Source organism: Terrapene carolina, unplaced genomic scaffold (genome assembly GCF_002925995.2).
Source record: "Terrapene carolina triunguis isolate 2854851 unplaced genomic scaffold, T_m_triunguis-2.0 Scaffold33891, whole genome shotgun sequence".
Taxonomy (NCBI): Eukaryota; Metazoa; Chordata; order Testudines; family Emydidae; genus Terrapene; species Terrapene triunguis.
In genome coordinates, this window is record NW_020698242.1 from 8,261,088 (window position 1) to 8,283,785 (window position 22,698).

At 41.3% G+C, this 22,698-nt stretch overlaps 1 protein-coding gene across 1 annotated transcript in view; it reads right to left on the reverse strand.

Moving 5' to 3' along the window:
* Window positions 1-1,294, reverse strand: part of LOC113409559 (malonyl-CoA decarboxylase, mitochondrial-like) — a 55,213-nt gene extending 53,919 nt beyond the window's left edge. The window contains exon 1 of the mRNA XM_029914235.1: window positions 575-1,294. Coding sequence (XP_029770095.1) covers window positions 575-1,273 — 699 coding nt within the window. The 5' untranslated portion in view covers window positions 1,274-1,294. The remainder of the gene's footprint in view (window positions 1-574) is intronic.
* Between the last annotated feature and the right edge of the window lie 21,404 nt (window positions 1,295-22,698).

Below are 22,698 nucleotides of genomic sequence, written 5' to 3' on the forward strand. Positions count from 1 at the left end.
CAAGCTGCCCGAGCCAGCGCTACCGGCTCGGGCAGCCCCCCTTGCCTTTGGGGAAGGGGTTGGAATGGGGGCAGAGAAGGGGCGGAGTTGGGCGGGGGCGGGGACCCGTGGAGTGTCCTCTTTTTTCAATGTTAAAATATGGTAACCCTATATTACTGTCCACAAGTGTGTTGCCTCATGCCAATGGCGCCCCTTCCTCCTGGCTCATCTAACTACTGGCAGGGACACAACAGCTCCCATTTGCAGCACTACGCCACGGTCAGCTGGTCTTCCCTGTGCCATGCCCATGTGGCCTCAGCAGGGCATCATTTCCTCCACAGCGTGCTGGCTTCCCCACCCCTCACACCATCCCCATCATTATTTGTATTGCAGTGACAGGCCCTTCGACAGAAATTGGGGGCCCAAGGTACATCCTGTTCGCTGGGGCCCAACTCCTCTCATTTCACTGCAGTCACACAGACATTGGGGGAGGGGTTGAGGAACTCTGGGCCCCCCCCTCAGTAGCCCTGCATCTGGGAGCTTCCCCCTCCCCGCGACCCATTGCCACCCCACCCGCGGGCCCCCCTCCTCTCACCCTGACGTGCGGCCCCTCCGCATGCCGCGCCGCCAGCGCCTCCACCAGGTCGCCCCTGAGCTCCATCAGGAAGCGGAGCCCGCCCTCCAGCCGGCCCAGGTGCTGGAAGAGGCCCCGGTAGCGGGGGCTGAGGTAGTAACGGAGCCGGTCCTCGGCCTGGAGCAAGGCGCCCGGCTCCCTCTGCTGCTCCCGAGCCTGCAGCACCTTGGCGCTGAACTCGGCCACCTGTCCGTGGTCCACGCCGAAGTCCCGGGCCAGGCGGGCCAGCAGCTCCGCCCGCCGGGGCCCGGCCTCCAGGGCCCTGTAGGAGCGCATGAACTCCGCGCTGCGGAGCTCGGCCGGCGGCGGCGCCTTCTCCCTCGTCTCGTAGGGGGGCAGCGGGGGCACGGAGCGGCTCAGCAGCTCCTCCATGGCCAGGCTCGGAGCCGCTGGGCCCGAGCACAGGGAGGCGGCGGCGGCGCCTAGGCCCGCGCAGGGTCCCGTCCCTATGGAGACGCTGCTAGGCCGCCTCGGCAGGACCCAGGACCGACGGAGCAGGCGCGGCGCAACCAGAAAAGGGCCCAGCCGGCTCATGCTGGCCAACCCGCACCCGGCCGGGACCCCTCGGGCAGCGGCGCCAGGCTCCTCTCTACGCCGTAGCAGTGCCAGGCCGCAGCGTTTTCGGGGGGCACCCAAACAAAGAGGCTGATTGGGTAGCATTGCAGATTGCTGGCGGCGACCGCCAATCAGAGAGGGAGTGGGCGGGGCGTTAGAGTGCGGCCTTGTCTGCGTCTGGCGGCCATCTTGAGTGTGGCCTGGAAAGGTAAAGGAGCGGTGGGACACGGCTCTTCCTCCGGGGCGGGGAAGCACTGGCCGCGCCCCGCCTCTCTTCTCCCCTAGACTTGGCCCTCCGCACCCATTTTCGAGTCTCTCCCCCTCAGGGCTCTGCCCTGCCGCAGCAGGTTCTATCCGCCCCCCCCCCCCTTGTCTCCTTCCCCTGGAGACACCGCTTTTCCCCTTCCCCCGCTGTGTCCTTCTCCTCAAGTAGCATGGGCCACCAGCTCGTCCTCCTGCTTCCCCCTCCCGCACACACACCCCACTCATCCCTGTCACTCCCTTCTAGGGGGACATATGCAGGAGCCCCACCCCTCTCTGAGGCCCCGCCCCTGGCTCCTCCTCTTCCCCCGAGGCCCCGCCCCCTCGCCAAGCTACATGCCAGAGCCCCTTCGTGATAAGAGCTGCCAGGGAGGCCCAGCTGCTGTGGGGAGCTTTCCACTGGTCCTGCACAGAGGGTTGGGGGTGCTCAAGAGTAGCCCCTGGCCTATGTTCCCACTCTGTGGGGCATGCTGCCCTGGGCAGATGGAGGGTCTAGGACTCTGGGGCTCCCCACAGCGGCCCCAGGCTCCCTGGGCAGCTCTTACTACTTCCCAGCTCTGGCTTCTGGCCAACCAGGGGCAGGCCCTTGGGTGGAAGAGACTAGTGCCACCCCCGAGCCTCAGGCAGGCATGGAGTGGCACTGCAGGGAATCTAGGCAGTAGTGCAAGTAGGGCGGCACCCTCCAGTACGCAGTGCCAGCAAGAGATTTTTACTGGGTATGGGGTACTGGAAAGTCTTGGGGCTAGCCCCCCTCTCCAGAGATGGGGCTGCGCACTGCTTCTTTATATGGCTTTAACAGCACAATACATATGCTAACAAACTTAAACAAAGCCTTTGTTTAAGTTTGTTAGCATATGCATTGTGCTGTTAAGTTGGTCAGGAGTCCTCAAGAGGGGAGGGGTGGCGGGGACGGAAGGTGTTTAAACAGTGTTTTTGATTCTGTTTCTCCCCATTGGTCTGAATTATCCATGACATCCATACTGCATCACATCAAGTCCAAATCATTAGAGAAATGCCTCTGCTTGCACTGACCAGAGGATTCTGAAGTCAGCCCAGTTCTGCAGGCTGACAGGAATCAAGTGTTGTCCCCAGTGTACACAGAATTCTTCTTTGCAGCCAAACTAGTCTAATGTGCATTTTGTAAACTGGAGCAGCAAAACAAAGAAAACAAATGCCTCATTTTCCAGCTTTGCGGGTGAGAGAACTATAAGTGAAGATGATAATACTGGACACTGATGGCCGTAAACCAGCTGCCTCAGGAATCTGCAAAGAACTTTGCTGAAAATATGTTCCTCATCCTAGCAACAGAGCTAGGACTTATCACACATCTGCCCACCTTTATTCGAATGAAGCTCCTTCTGATCTGACAGCTCAGGCATTGTCAGTTTCATCCAGAACAATTTCAGTTTACAAACTTGGAGCCTAATCCTGTAAACCCTTAATCATTTGATCAATCCTATTGAAGACAATGGGACTACTTGCATGACTATGGACCACTTTTGTAGTAAGAGTTTCAGGAGTCTGTTCTGTTCCTATAAAGGAAGTTGAATCTCCCATTGAAATGCAATGTTTGGGTACAATACCATAATGCAGTTTAGGATACAGTTCTACTTAAAATTTGTCTTTTAATAAGTCATACATATGCTGAAATGGCTCCTCACCCAACTCCCATATTCTATATAAACAGACTGAAATACTACATATCTGGGGGGGAAGTGAGTAGTTAAGCATGTTGATGTTTGTATATACAAATACCCATTTCATCACTGTACTGGAAAACATAGCTGAATTTAATTTTCTATGGAATTTGAAGAAAGTTTAACAGCCCCAATTATTTTCTGTGTTAATCACTCAGTGTGTACCTGAAATAATTACATGCCTTCTAAGAGAAAAGAATCAGTCCACACTTGCTGGGAAAAAAAATGCCTTCCAACTGGTGTTCAGAAGAGTGCTACAAGACATACATAACCTCATGAGCAGAGGGCAGAGAGGCTACCCTCCCACATTATGACAAATAATAATAATAATCTCAAAGAGGCAGAGGTTCACAGATTTGCAAACCTAAAAACCTGTGTTATTCTTTAAACCACCTCAGCACATACCAGGTTTATAAACATTAAAAAGTTAACTGCAAAGGAACACTGAAGTCCATTGACCTTAATGTGTGCCAGCCAGTATGCCCTCACTGACGAAAGGAGCAGTCACACCTGAACAGCTAAAAATTAACCTTGCCCTTTTAGGCTAAATAGAGTCATGTCACTGGCCCCATCTCTGTTACATAACAGATAACAAAACTCCAGTGGGGCATGGTGATGGCACATAGGGTCTCAGGTACACGGTGTGATTTTTCAGAATTTCTTTTGGGAATAGTCATGTACGTGAAATAGCTGCTACTTATGATTATACTATTTCTATCCATGTATATTCATCTTGGTATCTGAAGTTATGAATATTAGCTATGTTTACTACATGTTTGCTTGCTCGTGTGGTAATGCCCACAAAGTATTTAGCCAGCACATGAAGGGACAAGTCAAGTTGAATGGCCCATTAAGGAACACTTAGCTCACAATGGACCCTGGAAAACGTCTGTCTACACTTAATGGACTTTTTTTTTAATTTTCTAACTAGAATATGAGTGGGGGTGATGGACATTAACTTGCTCATGTGACTCCAAACACCATCTTCACAGTGAGAACAGATTTCCCTTTACTTGGCACTTGGCAGAAGCTAAAAGGTCCTGGCCTTGAAACATCTCCATTTTGCCTCTTTCCTGCTCCGGCCTCTGGACTATGAACATATACTAATGGGAGCATTCTAACCAAGGGACTGAGGACTTTAAGGTAATCTGGAGCCTTCATATTTCCTTGATCCTTTGCAGATGGACTTATGAGCTGGATGGTACAGAGACTGTTCTAGCCTCATTGATTGCTGATTTCTCCCTTGCAATGGACAAAGATCAGACGTCTGATGACTTTCTCACATGAGTCAGCAGCCTTTGATACCTGTGGTATAAGCAACATAGCCCTTGCTTGAGTGTTTTTTTCTTTCCTCTCCAAATATCAAAGCCTGTTCCCATTGAACTCAATAGCAAAACTCCTTTTGATTTCAATGGGAACAGGATTTGGGCCCAAGAGATCAGAGAATGTGATTTTGATTAATTGCTTCTCTCTCCAGAGACAGTTCTCATGCACGTTCTGCCAGGCTGATTTTGAGTGCCACTCCTGTATGTCATGCTGAAGAAAATAATAAAACAATTTGGGCTGTAGTTCTATCAAGATGTAGATGGCACACACAGTTCTATGCTCTTTTCCATCAAACCCAGATGGCGCAGTAGCTTTGCTTTAGTTTGGACATAAGGGAGGCACTGATAGTGTGTTAAGGGAAAGTGGGGTGATTGTCCTTCCTATCCTTCTTTCATTTAAGAAGCTTTTAATTTGTGGTGCTGCTGGATCTTCAATGACACCTGGTAGTACAGGTGGCACCAGGGACCCAAAGCATCATTTTACAACTGCATCTGTTCAAAAGATGCAGTTGTAAAATTTTAGACAGGTAAGGGGGATGTCGGAGGGGACAGGGAGAATGTGGGGGCCTGGGGCTGGAAGGAGTCACATGGAGGGTCATGTGGGGAGGTCTTGTGTCCACCCCCCGTTTGTGTCCCTCCCATGAGTGAAGTACTGGCAAGAAATGATTTCTATTTGCACCACTGAATACTGCTGTCCCGGAGTCATTCAGCCTGGGACTTAAGAAATGTACATTTTGAGACTGTCCCGCCCAATTAGGGATGGATGGTCACCCTACTCCATTCCTTGCCACCAGACAACTCCTGCCGCATGCTCCCCGCCCAGCTACACTTCAGACTGTCTTCCATAGCCCCCATCCCATCCCGAGTTACCTTTTGTTCTAGTCCTGTACTGCTTAGGCAAGAACCTCAGGGTGTATCTACACTACAAGCGCTGCACAGCTACAGTGCTGCCGCTTCACCCCTGTAGTGCTGTGGTGTAGGCATTTGGAAGAAGTCTTTCCTTCGCTGTAGTAAATCTACTCCCTCAAGAGGCTGTAGCTAGGTTGACAGCCATCTGTGTCTGCCTTGGGGTTTAAATCAGGTTAAGTACATCTCACGGTGTGTGATTGTTTAACACCTCTGAGCGACATAGCTAGGTTGACCTGTTTTAGGTGCAGACCAAGTCTGAGACAAGAAATGGACCATACTGTACAAGTCAACAAACTTGGGTTCTGTCAGACTGGAGGGAGAACTGAATACCATTAGACAAGGTCTCGCCATCAAGAATAGCCTACCTCCACCACCCCTTACATTGGAATCTGAGGACTGTAAGTGCTTCAGCAGTATGTGAGCACAGAGGCCGTCTCACAGTTAGGTAGGTCCCAAGCCATATACATTGATTTCATCACGTATGAGAGGCCAGCTTCACAGATGCAGCTGCAGAATCAAGTTCTAAGAGCACAATCCTGTAAATTCTGCGTCTGTGGCACCTCCATTGAAATTGAAATACCCTATAACACAAACTATGTCCCTGAACCTGCAAACTCTTACAACTGGTGCATAATACCACTCATCTGTAATGAGTTCTGTAGGACTACTTGTGAGTAAAGTTAAGCATGTGCTTGTTGCTTGCAGTGTCTATGGGCCCAATTTTAATTCAGTATAAACTGGCTATTAATATAACTGGGAGCAGTATTGGGCCCCATAGATCAGATCCTGAGAGGCACTGAGTGTCCTTGACTCCCATGTACGTCACTGGAAGTTGAGGATGCTTGTCCTCATGCAAGATCAAGCCATCTATGCTAGTGAAAAGCACTACACAAGAGCAAACTATTGTCACATATATTATGAAATGTAATTAAATGTTTCTAAAATGACACACTAGGGTCACACAGGAAGAACAGAAAACAAGATTGTCACAGCAGTCTCACACGTGTGCAGGGTGGGTCATAGACTCAGATAATTGAAGGGGGAAAAGGCAGCAAGACTCAGGAGCATTAAAATATAGGAAAATACATTTCTATTAGAGTGTGTGGGGACAGAATCTAAAGTTAACTGAATTGAATTACAGAAATTCCCACAGCAACCTCATAACAGTATAGCACCTGCTAAAGTAAAAGCCCCTAGGGTTGCAACAAGTCTTTATCTGGGCTAAACAAATCTTTTCAGGCAGGTGAGTCCCTCTGTCAGACCTTAAGACTACACTCGGGCTTGTCTACTCTTGAAATGCTACAGCAGCACAGTTGCACTTCAGTGTAGACGCTACCTATGCTGATGGGAAGTGTTCTCCCATTAGCATAGGTAATCCACCTCCCCTTCAGTCAACCTAGAACTGTCTACACTGGAGGTTAAATCGGCTTAACTACACTGCTCAGTGGAGTGGATTTTTTGCATCCCTGAGTGACGTAGTTAAGCCAACTTAATTTTCTAGTGTAGACCAGGCATCAACCTTTCAAGACAAGAAGAAGCCTCTGTGAGTCAGGTTCGCATGCTAAATTTAGTCACAGGCTAGCTGTATTTCCCAAACCTGGAGCAGATTTCTGTCTAGCGCCAACCTTCCCAGGCCAGACTGACTCTTTCAAAGCTAGGGCATGCTTTATAGCCCATGAACCATGTTCTTACTAAATTCAAGCCAATTATCACCTTAATAAAAACTTAAGCAAGGCAAACAGCAAAAGGCTTGGTTTAGATCTCATGGTGTTACACTGGTGTGTGACTTCCATAAAGTTACTCCTGATTTACCCTGTCATGAGATGAAAATCAGAACCTGGAATCTGGCTCTATGATTATATAGAACATTTATTCCTCCACGACACCGTTTCCATTAGACCACATGAGTTTATTTAAAAAGCACATATAGTGGCATCGTTAAAGTACTTAGCTCAGATTTGAGTTTGAGAATAGACTTCAGTGAGCCCATGATTGGGCCCTAAATGATTAAGTCATGATACTGCAATGAGTTCAATTATGTGGGACCTATGTGCCAGGGGCATCATTTGCTATGGGACCAGATGTCCATTTACCCACCCCCCACCTTTTAATAGGTCACTATGCTCCATTATGGCTTCCACTTCCTGCACCCCAACTTTGATCTTAACCCTTTGCTATGTCAGCAGGCATTCATTATTCATCTATTTTTGCCATCCCCAGAAGTTTTCTGAAATGATGCCCTGCTCTATGCCCACAAGGTGCCTCATTAACTTCATTGTGGCTCCACATGGGGATAGAGGGGCCAACTAGATGGCGCTCATTGCAAGGCCTTAGACTTAATATTGGAACAAATATCAAGTTTCTGAAAGACTGTACTATTGCATTATTATTCCTTTCCCCCCTTCTCTGTAATATGATTGTGGATTTTCAATTTCATGAATAAGGTAATATTGATCCATTCAGATAAAATATTTCTTTAAAATTGCAGTAAAACATGCACAGGAGGAATGTTTTATTCAATTTATTTTAGTGTCACCGTCACAGCTCTTAAATACTTGACAAGTTTTTCTGATACTGTCACATCTAATTTTAATCAATTTTCCCCCCAAATGCACAGTGTTAATCAAAATCAATGTCTGTCTTCAAACTTAATTTAATTGTAAATATGGGGGCAAAATCCCAAATTGCTAAGTACTTACCTTGTGAGGATTCAATACCAAAAAAACATAGCAAGAGCTGTTAAGAAATTATTAAGTTATTAAATATTTCTTTTTTTAAAAAAAATAGTATTCTACTACAGAATTGAGTCTGAGGGTCCCTGATGCAGTCATTTTCCATTGTCAGTGGGTCAGATTTGGAGCATGTTAATCTTTAACATCCTCCACAATTGGTATTTCTGTTGGAGATATCCACAGGCAGGCTAAGGAATGAATGATCATGGAGAATGAGCTACCCTCTCACCCTTATTTGTTTTTTTCTGCTTCATCACTGGCACGTACAACATGCCCATATTTGTACCTGCTCAGTTGATAGAGGTACTGCAGCTTTAAATGGTGTCAAATAAACTGGCATCTTTCACAAGCACTTTTTTAAAAAACGATCACTTTTTAAGTCTGAACGAAAAACAAGAGTATCAAATAGCAACATTTGTTAAAAAAACAGAGTGGACAACAGTTTTACTGACAAAAATGAAACCAAGAAGATGGAGCTTTTTTTTTTACATATTTCCTCCCCTCCTCCCCCAATCATCTAGCTCAATTAGTTTAAAAACAGTTGTAATAAGAGGTGTGTCCATGCTAGGTAATGAGTGTCTCCTGCAAGCCACAGAGGGCCCAATCCTGCAAACATTTAAGCATATGTTTTATTTAACTAGCATGAGTAATCCCACTGAAATCAATGGATTTACTCATGGTAGTAAAGTTAAGCAGATGTGCAAGTGTCTTCAGGATTGAGGCCTTAGGTTCTGGTCCTGCATCCATACTATTCAATGGGAAAATTCCCTCTGACTTCAAATTGTAGGATCAAGCCCATAGTAAGCTCCAGTTCCACTTCTCAGTGTTTGCCTCAGGTGGCACATATTTGGTCCCCTAGTTGGATTATTAGTTTCCCCACTTTGGGCCAGGTACTGACGGATACTGTGACGTGAACACTAATACATGCCCCCCACTGAAGGCAGCAGAGGGAGTTGACAGCATGTCGGCTCAGATCCTCAAAGGTATGTAGGGACTTACCTCCATCTAATTTCAATGGGAGATAGGCACCTGAATACCTTTGAGGATCTGGGTCTCAATACCTCATAGAATCAGGCCCAATGTTTAAACTTAATTACATACGTATAAAGTGCTTTTCCTCCCCTCACTCTAACTATCTAGATTGGCTCTTTTCCTTATTCTCACAACAGCAATTTGTTTCTACATAAACTATAAGCCATTTAAAAATGTGCCAACATGTATTGCTCACCCACAAATACCATCATGAAGTAAGTGAGAGAACTTTCTATAAAAAGTTAGACTTAATAATAAGTAGATTCATTTTTTTTCAGGAAAAACAATTACTTGCATCAGTGTTTTTGTTGGTTTTAAAAATAGAAATATGTTTCTTCAGAGGGAAACTTGAGCTTAGATCCAAAAGGTAGGTAAGCAAGTACTTCAGGTCCAAAAATGTATTTTCCTTGAAATCAGAAAGATTTTATAAAACTCAGTATGAACAAAAATGTTTTCATGACATTTAAACATGCGAAAAATTCCCCTGCTTCACTGAAAAACCTGAACACAGTAATATTGTGCTATTTTCTAAAAACCAAAAAGTGAAATAGAATGTAATTACACTTTAGTAACTGTAATTTGAAGCAGTAAAGTTTCACAATCCCAGCAAAAAGCAAGCTAACAGTATAACTGGTGAAAATTCAATTGCTCAGGTGATTTTTACCAACCTTCAGATTTTTATTTTTTAAATGAAGCTGCACAGTTTTCAAAATAGACAAAGGGAAAATATTGTTTTGTACAAAATAACTGCACCTACTTGGCACTGAGCCCCTTGCTAAGTGCTCATATGCTAAATTTTAATACGTCTATTGAATGATGATACTATCATCTAAGAGCAAATTCAACCATCAAACCATAAAACCATTTATTTGCCGTAACCATCCATTTATATATGAAAATCATTTCTGATATTATGGAGTATCTAAATTTGTAAATAAAAACATGCATCGCAGTTCAAGTTAACTCCAGACTGAACTGCTTAAAAGAAACTTATTGGAGGTTTTTGTTTTTATCTTGTCTAAGCCTCTTCCATCTGCAAGTTGTAGTCAATATACAGTTCTAATACTTGTGAAATCAATTTCACTATCTCACTCACTTAATTCCCATTTTCAATAGATACTTCTAAACTTAAATATAAAGAGTTTATCATTAAGATCCCTGATCCTGCAAACACTTATGCACATGCTTACCTTTGCTACTGCGAGTAGTCCCATTGACTAGTGAGACTATTCATGGTAATAAGGTAAAGCACATACATAAGCATTTTCAGGATTAGGTCCTAAATAGGGATAAAGGCCCTAATCCTGCCTAAATTACTCTCATTCTTAATTTTACTACCTCATTTTAGATGTAAAATAACAGAAAAAATTGTGGTCCAGATTCTTAACAACTAGAAATATGCATAGCTCTGTTGAAGTCAATGAAATGAAGCTGATTTACACCATCTGAGATTCTGGTTCTAAGTTTTATTTTATTACAGCCTCTTTTTTAAAATTTCAGTCAAAACTATAGCACTGGATATCACAAGATGAAAAGGAAACAAGTTTCACTTGAATTTTGTGGATCAGAGTTGCAGCACATATCCAAAGACATGATCCATTTGAAAGAAATGGTATTGACACTTATGTGTAAAGTTAAATATTTGCATAAGTTTTGATAGGAAATGGGGCTTAAATGAGGCCTGGACCATGGTGCCATCAAAGACAATGGCAAACCTTCCATTAACTTCAATGGGAGCAAGACCAAACCCAAAGCACCCAACAAAATGTCTTATTAGGAGAAAAGCCATTCATCGCAGGTAGTGCTGTCTCTGAAGTGCTCTGTGACGAGATATTATTCCACACCTCCAAAAAAGGGCACAATGATTTTAAAATATTGTTATACATCAAGAATTAGAAGCATACAGGAGTTTTCCATTTCTTTCAAACTAAAAATGTTGAAATAAATGTTGAACTGATAGAACACATTAAAAAGGCCTAATGGTGTATTTAATTGAGAACAGCCTTTTTCATTTTAGAATGAGTAGCAAGGCTAAGAGGTAATAAAAGGTTTCTCTTTTACTGCTTGGTAAATTACAAGTGGAAGCAGTAGTTTCGGGATCGCAGCACAGCAGTAAATTGTGTTTTAAGCACATTTGTTGATGGATATTTGGGAGAGCCTTTAGGATAATTTTAAACAAGAAAGGATTTTGTTTTGAAGATTTCATAAATTTCATAATGCATTATTGAAAACAAACTGACACTGTAGTTATTTTGTAGAAAGCAGAACTTTTTCAGTTGTAGTAATGGGTCTTCAATTATTTAAATCTGGCAGGATTAAGGGCTGTTTAGTTACAAATCCAAAAGCTTTTTGTTGTTTACTGAAATTAAATGACAAAGTTGTACTCATAACTGCAACTAATGCTTAATTTTAGATATGTACAGCAACATCAGTAGAGTTATTTAGCTCTAAATACAACTCTACTTCTCAATAACATTAGGCTAAACTCTGTAATTCTAAAGCTTCCATTACATTCAAATAGAATTTTGTTTAAGGACTGCAGAGCTCAGCCGTATGGCCCCAATCTTGCAAATGCTTATACATGTATGCTTAACTTTACTACCTTGAGTAGTCCCATAGCAAGGCGCTCAATACCGTGCATGTGCAGTTATTTTGTATAAAACATTTTTTCCTTTGTCTATTTTGAAATCTGTGCAGCTTCATTTAAAAAATACAAATCTGAAGGTCAGTAAAAGTCAACTTTTTATTAATGAAAAATCAAAGATAAAGCTATTAAACATTTTCAGTGTTTTGGCAAATGCTGCAAAATAGCTTAATATTGTGGGTGAGATTCACAAGGGAGATTTAGATGCTGCAACACCGCTTCACTTTAAAGTGCCCTGCTGTCTAATGGAATTCACAATCCTGAATTAGGTGGCCAGGCTCCTTATACAATGCATGGGAGAGTTACGTGCCGGAGGGCTTGTCTACACTTACCGGAGGGTCCGGCGGCAGGCAATCGGTTTTCTGGGATCAACTTATCGCGTCTAGTGAAGACGCGATAAAATCGATCCCTGATCGCTCTGCCGTCAACTCCGGAAATCCACCGCGGCAAGAGGCGGCAGCGGAGTCGACGGCAGCGCGCCAGTGGTCAACTTTCCCCCGTCCTCACAGCCAGGTAAGTCAACTTAAAATACGCAATTTCAGCTACGGTATTCACGTAGCTGAAGTTGCGTATCTTAGGTCGGACCCCGGCTGTAGTGTAGACCTAGCCTAAGAATGGGATTCACAAAAGTCAGCATACTGAGCAGGGAGCCACCTAAACTAGCCAAAAGGAAATGCTGGGAAGAAGGGTGGGGCATAAGTCCAGCCTCTCCAAGGAGTTAGCTGCTTAAGTCTGGGCCAGAGGGAGGTGCCTATTTCCACTCGGGAATCACAACCATGAACCCGCTTCTGGAGTTAGGTGCGTAAGCCAAATCCGCTTTCTTTCAAGAAAAGTGGTTGTGGTGTTACTGCTGCTCCACCCGTATAACCTTAAGCCCACCAGTTAGAACAGGATGTGGGATCAAATCCTCCCTCTGCCTGATGTAGAGCAAGAATTAGAATTTAGGTCTCCTACCTCTCAGGAAACTGCTCTTAACTACTGAAGTATTCTGGTATAGGCCTTCCACAGTAGGATTTTAAGGCCAGAAGGAGCCATTATGATCATCTAGTCTGACCTCCTGTATAACACAGGCCATAGAAAACTTCCCCAAATTATTTCCTATAGCATATTTTTTAGAAAAAAAAAATCCAATCTTGATCTAAAATTTCAGTGAGGGAGAATCCACCATGACCCTTGGTAAATTGTTCCAATGGTTAGTTACTTTCACCATTAAAAAGGTATGCCTTATTTTTCAGTCTCTCTTGTTAAAGCTATTCCACTATGTAAATTACATAAAATTAGTGTACATATGTTACAGGACAATAGCAATTTTCACCTTGCACTTGCTTATTTTGTATCCACTTGTCACATTCTTTATCCTTAATTACTGAGCTAGTTCTTTTACAATTGCATTAATTTTTGTTTCCAAGCAGCAATTCTTAATTTGATTAAATGCTAGCCGGCAATAACCAGACTGACTAGTGTAGTGGTAGACTACCTTCACTTTGTTCCAGACCATAACCAGGATTATAAAAATGGGGGGCAGGGGAAGTGCAGTTAAAGCTCTGCATAAAAATTGAATATAGAAAAGAATTTACACTATAGCCCTTTCACATAGTTAATCACAGAAGCCAAATGGTGAATTTAATGAAAGCTCTCCGCTTAATGCCCTGTCCAATCAGATAACGGCCCTTTCACTCTCCTCTTCCCAGTGTCTATGAACTGGTTATAGATACTGGACTAAATTCATCCCTGCTGTAACAAGTCACATTTTAGAATCTTGCATTAATTCCTTGTAGTCCTCTTCACTTTTCTCTCTCTCAACGTAATAGAGGAGCAGTTAGATTAACAGTTCAATACAAACTGGACAAAACTCAGTTTGAGTATATTGTAGCACTTAGAGGATAAATGACCTGCAGCCCTGGAAATCAAAGTCCTTTATTAAAGCAGAGGGCTGCTGGGTGTAATCGGTTTCAGTGCAAGCTGATACATTGTCCACCAATGACCTCAACATTGACCCTGGGAGGACCAATCTCTTTCTCTGCCTCCTTGAGATTAGGGTGATTTAGTTCCCATGATTCAGCCCTAGCCTTGGCTGAGCAGACATGTTCAAGAGCATAGAGTTTAGCAAATTTTATGAGGAGCAGTTTTATGATGTACTGTAGGCTTCTGTTTACTCCATAAATATTATTTCTCTGACAATTACTGTTTGGATCTAAGAGGTGAATGTAAACTATTGGTTACAGTCCAGTACAACTTCATTTTGTATAGAGTTTTTCATGTATCCAAAAACACTCTGTAGAATTAAGTGATGCAGAATGAGAGAGAGAAATTAAAAAGTATGTTCTAATTTCATTATTAATTGTTCTTTGCAGCACGTAGTGCAATGTTTTGGAAGTAATGTGGTTGGAAGCTTTTGGGTTTTTTATACCAAAATAATGGCTTTTGAGTTTCTTCAGATGATGTGTTCTAGATTAATGGGCGTATTGGAAGAAAAACAATTTTGAATAAGGTCTGACTATGGAATTTTTCTGGGGGTTAGGGCAGAGGACTAGGAATCAGCATTCCTGGCTTCTACCACTGACTTTGACATAGTCATTTAGGCCCTGATCCTGTCAACACCTAAGCATATGAGTAGTTTTACACATGTGAGTAGTCCCATTGAGGTTGCTCATATGTGTAAAGGTAAGCTTGTTCTTAAGTGTTTGCATGTTTGGGGCCTTCACCTTGCTGGAACTCAGTTTCCTCATATGAAAAATTAGGATAATACCCTATTCACAAGGGTGTTGAAGCTTACTTACAGTGAAAGCTGTGCAACACTGACCTATCCATCTGTCACCACCTCTAATGGCCAGTAAGATCTTCATTCTCATGAAGGTTTCTCCACGGCAATCCCACCATTTTATGACTACCCATCATTGACCAGGAAAATAGAAATCCCTCTAGTGGCCATTGTCATTAGGTTTCACTGTATTTGATGCTTATAAATTGCTCTGGTTTTCTCAGATGAAAGGTGCTGTATGAATGGAAAGACATTATTTGCTTAATGTAACTGCTGTGAGGATGACTTGTTTTGGCACTGCTGAGCATTTATGCCTCATTCAATAGTGGATAGACATTCATTTTACTATTATTGTACTATAGTAGTGCCTAGAGACTCCAATCAAGATCCAGGCTACATTGTGATAGGCAGGGCATAAGCATAAAGTAATATATGGTCCCTGGCCCAAGATGGAGAGGGATATACCATATGCATTTATGAAATTAGCAAGATGCATATTCAAAAGAATAGCTGCTAAATAATTTGTGGAATAAAATGTATTTTAGCTCTCCATTATAACAGCTCAGAAGAAGCAAGTATAAATGCCTCCTCTCTAGAATCCTCCGTTCTTTTTCACAATTTCACCACTTCCACCTGAAATGAGTTATGCTTTTGCTTTCCTGGGGGTGATGTCTGGTTGCAGATGTCACGTTTGCTTTAGGCCACCTGATGTAACTGAAGGAGACATGAGGCGTGTGTGTGTGTGTGTCAAGGAAGGGGATTTGAAAGATCTGTCTGAACCATCATGTGGGTGGTTAAGTCATTGGTTAACAAAGTACCGGCATTACCTGTGTGTCAGTGCATGTACCTTACATTTACAGGTACACGGATTTCAATTTAAACTTGGTGTTGCACTGTCCTTGAAATAACTGTGCACACCACAAGCTACTATGTCAATGGATTCAAGGCTCTAGGAATCAAATGTAATAGATACTCATTGTAACAAGCTTTTCCAGACTGAAATTTCAGCTGTGGTGCTATCTTTATTCCAGGGTCTAATTTTGTTCAGCAGAACTATAAACAGTTGATGTGACTAGTGTATGCCCATGAGGTCTGCAAGCAGAAATTGCAATGTAAATGTTTGAGTCCAATTTAAGAAGGAAAAAACGTTTGGAATTTTGCACGAATGTGTGCAGGTGTTAGGTTATGTCATTACTTAAAAATCTAAATGCAACTCTAGCCCAGTTCATAGTTCTCGTTTAAATTTTTCATTGATTAAAAATTACCAGCAGATTGGAGCATGAAAGACTAAATGTGTGTGGTGAAGAGATTTACTTCAGTTAATGTGTCAGTAAATATAGTTATTCAGAGGGAGAAGAACTCTCTGAGGCCTTTCTTAATGCTACTGTTGGTTTCTTGCAAATACTGCACTGGAGGCTGGTTAAACTTTAAAAACGTGTAGGCAAATTACAGAGATATGGGTACAAGATCAATTTATAGCACAAAAGATATTGTAAATTGTAGGGATTCATGGGGAATGCTCCCTGTGGGAGGAAAATGCTGTTTTGGGTCTCTGGATACGCCACTGTTCATCTCTGTACTTGAAGCTGAGTGTTGTATGGAGGATGTGCTGAATTTCTGGATTGTCTGTTAGAATTGATACAGAATAGAGCAATTATGGTTCATCCACGAGTTTCACATTGCAATTATAAAGCAGATTTTCAAGTTTTGTTGTGCACAGATGCATGCACATAACTGCACACATCTACATGGTGTGCACATGGCTGATTAGGTGCCCAGTGGTCAGGTGAACATATCTGATATTTGCATATATAATTTAGGTATCTACAATTTTTGTGTGTGCAACTGCATACACCTACATTTGAAAATGTAGCTTTGTGCACATTTTAATGCAATAATTCATTATTATTACAAAGACAAACTAATGATAGTGGCATGAGAGGCTGAAGCAATTAAACAATCTTCTTTTACACATTGATTTTAAAATCAAGTGGTACTGCAATCAAAGACTTTTTATTTCCAGATGGTCTTTCAATTGCATTTGTGTGAATTAACAAAGACTAGCCTGGGAGTTTAAAAATTGAGGCGTTTGAGATATAGTGCTTTGTATTGCATCTTACATCCAGAACCTCAAAGCACTTAATAGATAATTCAGTTGTAAAATATCAGTGTATTAGCTAAGTATTTTATAATTAATACTAATGTGCCATTTTACATCTTTGAAATGTTTTACACACAATTGTCTATCCTATAGAGGAGTAGTAAGAGAGACACAAATTGAATTTGTTCAGGACTGCACAGCTACTCATTAGCAAGGCTGAAAATGGAACTCAGGAGCTTTGGCTCCCACGTTCTGTTCTCTAAACACTGCACAACACATTCTTTGAAATTCCCAAAGAATATAGTATACAACTTGTCAGCTTTGGAAGCAGTTGAATTCAGATGAGACTTTGCTGGTCCTCACTAATTTCAAGTGAAATAAACAAAAGCAAGAAGTTTTTCATGTTGCCACTTTTTAAAGGATGTTGCTGAAACCCTTTGGCTGAAGATTCCTTTAAAAAAATAAGACGTTCTGTTTTCCTCCCCCCGGTTGTGTTTTTAAGACATAATTAGACGTGCAGTTTGTCTCATAGCTGTCCATGTTTCACTGTGGAAACTAAAAAGGGGTGGAGATGTAGAAATAGAGGAACACATACCTGCCGTCATCCTGTTTTGTCATACAGAGAGGATGTAGGTGATTGTAGAAAGTCACTTTCTAAGCCAGGAAAAGTAGATGGGTTTTCAGTGGAAACATTTTATTCTCCAGTGCTGAACTTAGCGAATTTGCTCAAGCATCTCTCATTTGAAGACTCTTCCACCTTTGCTTTTGTGTCTCAACAAGACATAATATGGGGTGGCAAGATGAAGAAGCAAGGCCTTTGTATAAAAGAGCCATTCCATTGTATTAAACTTGTATGAAATATTGAGGGAGAATAGTTTCATATGTGATGGTGTGGCATTTTTTACAGCAAGTAGTGGAAGGTTTGATGACATTTAGAATTCAGTTTGTGTTTTGCTGTGCCAGCCATAGTCCCACAGTATTTCCATTCCTGTGGGTTTGCCACTCGCTCCTTAAAAAAAACACTTAAGTTTTTTTGTTTGCTTTTTAATTATTCAACCAATTAAGATGTTTAAAATGGGCTTGTCTTTATGCCTCAAATTAAGCTAGTTTTGTTTCTGCTTTCTTTCAATTATTCCCGTAATTAAGATTCCTAAACCTATCACAGAAGGGGAAGAAAGTAAGTAAAAGTGGCACCCATGCTATTTGGCTGCCTTAATAATAAATTGCTACAACTCTTTCTGAAACAGCCACTACAAAGGAAATGATTAAGGAATTTGACATCCAGTATGTAGTTTTGAAGAGAATACAAAGTTTTTAGTACAATAGCCTCATCAGGAATCACAATTGTAATCAGTCAGCAGTGTAACCACTTAATTATGAAAATCTGGCATGGCACTCCTGGGAAGAACTTAAAAATGCTAAACCTGCATACCACATCTAAGTGGAATGTTCAGTCAAGTCAAATGCTGCAGTGTGCCCTATAGCAAGCCAACATAAATTTAGGCTTTTAAATATTTTATTAGTGTTGATGTTCATTCTAGCTATAAATCAGATCACGGTAACAACAACTGAAGTATTTGTTTCACATGGAGAATGTAGGACTATGATACGTAATTTTCTCTGACACTTATGATGGCTACTACAGACGGTGCCCTCAAGGAAAGCTGTGCTTGAGATATGAAATGGTTTAAGCTGAAATGTGCTAAGATGGTCTGGATACCCTACTAAAAAAAAAGAACAATCCATAAACACACTGAATTCTTTTTCTACTACTTGGTATCATTAAATATATTAATATATAAATGGGAATATCATAGTAACTAACTGATACATACAGCATTTTTTTTCAGAGTCCAACAACACTTCAGAAGAACAATTGAAGGACAAAATCTTATTCTTCTTTATTTTTCAGTTATTTGAGCTTGCTTTATAGGAATTCCTTGTATAATACTTGCCAAGTCAGTCATATTAAAAGGAATCATATTTGGAGTTTTTTCTAACCCTTTTTAGCACTTACTGAGTTTTTAGCAAGCTAACTTTGACTACCTTAAGTTTGTGTGTTGCAGTCTGGGTCAATGCATTCATCTGTGAGCTATAAATTATTTGTAATGTACTCAGTATTTTATGACGCATGCAATGAAGGGCCGCTATAACAGCCATTATATATGTACTATGTCAGAAATACATGTTTTGGTCTTTTGAAATCTTCTGGGATGTTGTTTAGGAGCTAGTTCATGACCGTGCACTGTGAAGTTAAAGGATAGCGCTCTGCTCTCTAAAATACCTTTCACTTCTGAATTTAGTGTGTGTTAAGTATTTCCAGGCACTAATGAAAACCACCATTTCCTTCAGCATTTTTAATACAGACATTTGAAACTTCATTTAAGGGAAAATTAATAGCCCTCAGTACAATTAATGCCTAGTTTATGCAGCACGTTAAAAGCCAAATTCATCACCACCAGTGGTATAAGCAGATTCTTCTACTAACTTTTAGCAGAATTGAGCCCATTTACACCAGCAATGAATTTTGTACCAAAATCTTCAGTGTTTTGTAAACACTAGCTAATTCATTCAATGTACAATAAAGCTGTAAGCAGATGTTGCTAGTGTAGACCCAGGTCTCAATTCTGTAATTGCATATTGGTTGCTCCCTGTGCTTGCATGAGTCAAACGCTGGATCAGGACCTGAGATTGCCACCAGCCTAGTTTTGGGATCTTGGGCCATTCTCTACTTATTAATCCCGGGTCTGTTTGCTTTATGAAGAAGCAATATCATTATGGATCATAATATCATCCATCACACTTTCAAAATCCTGTACTGTACAGTGCATTGCTGTTTGACATTCTGCAGTAGTGCATTCTATGAGATGACTTCCTGGTGCGTGTGAAGAACTTTCGTGCTATTTGTTTTGAATGTACCTGCCATTCACTTGATCCCTTGTTCTTAAATCTACTTAATGGGACATAATAAAAATAAATATCTGGTCATTTGTTGCATATATAATAATAAAGGAGGGCTCCATTTTTACATTTAAACAGACTCGAAACATATTTGCATCTTTTTGTTTAAGCCTGGCCCACTCCTCGTCAGCTCTTCTCTGTCTTGATCTAGGTAAATGAGCATTGAGAAATGTGCTTTTCCAAGCAGAGTTTCTAACTCAGTGTTTGTAGAGTAATCATTTGCCAGAAGTGTCATTTCTTTATCCACTCTACAATGTCTCATTGAGAAGATTCCCAATTATAAGTTGAGAGTTTCGAGTTGGCTATTATTGGTGTTTACCTAGGCATGCTTTTTGTGTCTCATCCTGTAATTGATTTTCGTATCTTCTGTCTTGGGATCTGACACATTTCTACAGTATTATCCTTCCGAATCTATTGCCTGAGCAGCACTAAGAAAGGTGAAAACTGTCTGTTGTGCTTGGTGTTGGCAAAATAGCAGGACTCAAAATAAAATCTTTATCTGTGTCTTGTGAAAAACACTGCAGAGTTTTGGTGGCTTATCTAGTATCCAGGTCTCACAAGAGCACACACTCCCTACTCCCTTTCTGCTGGAATTCTATTTGCTAAAAATACTCCTATAATGCACATGGAAGAACAGAAAGCAAAACAGGATGACAATTACTGATAAGAAAACAGTGTTTGTGGTGGACCTTGATGACATGACTGCAGTTGGTGCTCTAAAGTAGGATAAGAGGACGTTAAGTATTGAGAACTGCCATCAAACTAAAAAGTCAGATATTCAGTGCTTCAGATATGTATCAAAAGAACATAAGTAACTTACTAAGCAGAAACCCAGTCTGTATGAAGATCTTTAATCGGAAAGACCACACTAGCCACTGGTATCTTATAATTGGAGGATAATTGTTGGGCATCAATAATTTTATTTGCATTTTGATAGCCCCTCAAGACCCCAACTAAAATCAGTGTCTCATTGAGCTAGGGACTGTACAAAAATATAGCAAGAGACAGTCCTTGTCCTGCAGAGCTTAGTCTAAATAGACAAAAGGTGGTAGGAGATGTAGCTTGTCCAAGGTTGTGCAATAACAAAACTCAGGTCTCCTCACTGTCATTCCAAAGCCCTGTCCATTAGACCATGTTAGACCATAATGTTTCCCAACTTCATCTCTGGGGTTAGCTTTGGTGCTTCTAAATGGTTTTTTTTCAGAGGTGTAGTCACTTCTTTTCACTTCTATTTCCTGAGGAATTTTCCCTGCCCTGTGGATTAATTACCATATCTCCTTTCTACTGGTGGTACTCAGTAACTTTTATTTAAGCCATCTAACCTAGTTATTTTCTATTTAAACGTTCTTCATGTTTGCGGGAGGGAGTGTCACTTCAATTTACTTTAAAGCCTTTATTTTCTGAATTCTAGACATTGTATTTTTCACCTGTTTTCATAGTTCATTATTTGTAATTAGAGCAGCATGACGTTTTTGGAAAAAACCTGAAACCAAGTTGTGGGATTTAATTATTGATCCAAAACTCAGGTCAGGTTTTCAGATGTTTGCAAACCTATTGGCAAACATGGGCAGAATTTTGAGCAAAGCTGGGCAGACTTAGGATTTTAAGTAGAAACTAAGCAAAACCCTGTGGTCAGTTTTCTTTAGCATCCTTTTTCTATTGTCCCCTGACTCTTGTTCTTCTATGTCATGTTGCCCTTGGGAACCAGTTAATCACTTTCTTTTAATCAAATCTTTCCTTAAAACACACTTTTTTATTAATCTGATCAACAATACCCCCCTCCCCCCAGAATGAAAGTATGGAAACTTTAAAGAGAGAGAGAGAAATCTATACCATTTTGAGACTATTGTACTCCGTGCATTGTCCTAGCACTGTATTGCCTAATGTAGGCTTCAATAATGCAAACACTTATATCTAAAGATAAGCAAGTATATATGAATTGTCCCGTTGACTTGGTATTTGCAGGATCTGGGCCATCCTATGCTAATGGCCTCATAAGCCTCTGATTTGTACAGCACTGAGCACCTAGGCAGCAAACAATAAACAAATGTAAACTTGATGGCGGCCCCAGATTCTCTAATGTAGCTTGTGGAGGCTTTCAGCAGCGACTAGCCATTGACTTATTTGCTGAATGCTAACAATGTGCACAGTGTGGTACACAATATGGGGGACCTTGTTCATACCCAAAGGAACCTACAATCTGAAAAGACTACAGAGGGCAGAGGTTTTGAAAATCAGTCATTACTGAGGGGCAGGACACTGGTGGAGTTGGTGATGATGATACTGTAATTATGGTTGTTTCTAATGAAAATATATCTCTAGAAGAACATACAAATATATTCATTGGTTATACATTGGACTGTGTATTTCTGGGCACAATTCTGAACTTCACTAACTGCAGGCATCAGTGAGACTATGATCCAGTTTACTTCAATTTGTGCTTGAATGCTTTTTTTATGATTTTTTTTGATGCGTACATGTGTCAGATAACTCATCAGGCTGATGGAATGTGTTTTGATATGTTTCAGTGCAATGCCCTTTAGCCATTGACTGATCATTTTGTTTTAGTAAGGAAGAAAAAAAAATTTACTGCTGAAACAACGAGCTTTTCCTAAACTCTATGGATAACCAACATTGGGCTGCAGGCAGACGGACCTCTGTACTGAGGGATAGCCAGGCTACTATAAGCTTTGCTTTGAATGAAACATTCCTCTAGAATTGGAATGTATGTGGGTCATGTATCTGATGTTAAGGCCACTGAGGCTGGGTGTGAAGGGTGAGGAAAAGATGTTGTTTTCTTTTTATTGCCTATTCTCCATAATTTGAATGTATCAAGAACTTGTAGGAATGTGCGGGATAAACAGTGAATATCATGTTTACTATTTGCATTATACTAAGTGCTTTGAACCTCAACTAAAACCAGGACCCCATTGTTCTAGGCACTGTATATACATGTAATGAAACAGTTCCGGCCTTGAAGATCTTACGATCTAAAAAACCAAGACAAATTCTACAGAAACCATACTGGTTTTGTATCATGTTCATCAGCATGTTTTATAATTCTATTTTGTATTATCTTTTCATTCCGTTTACCTGGTAATTTAAAA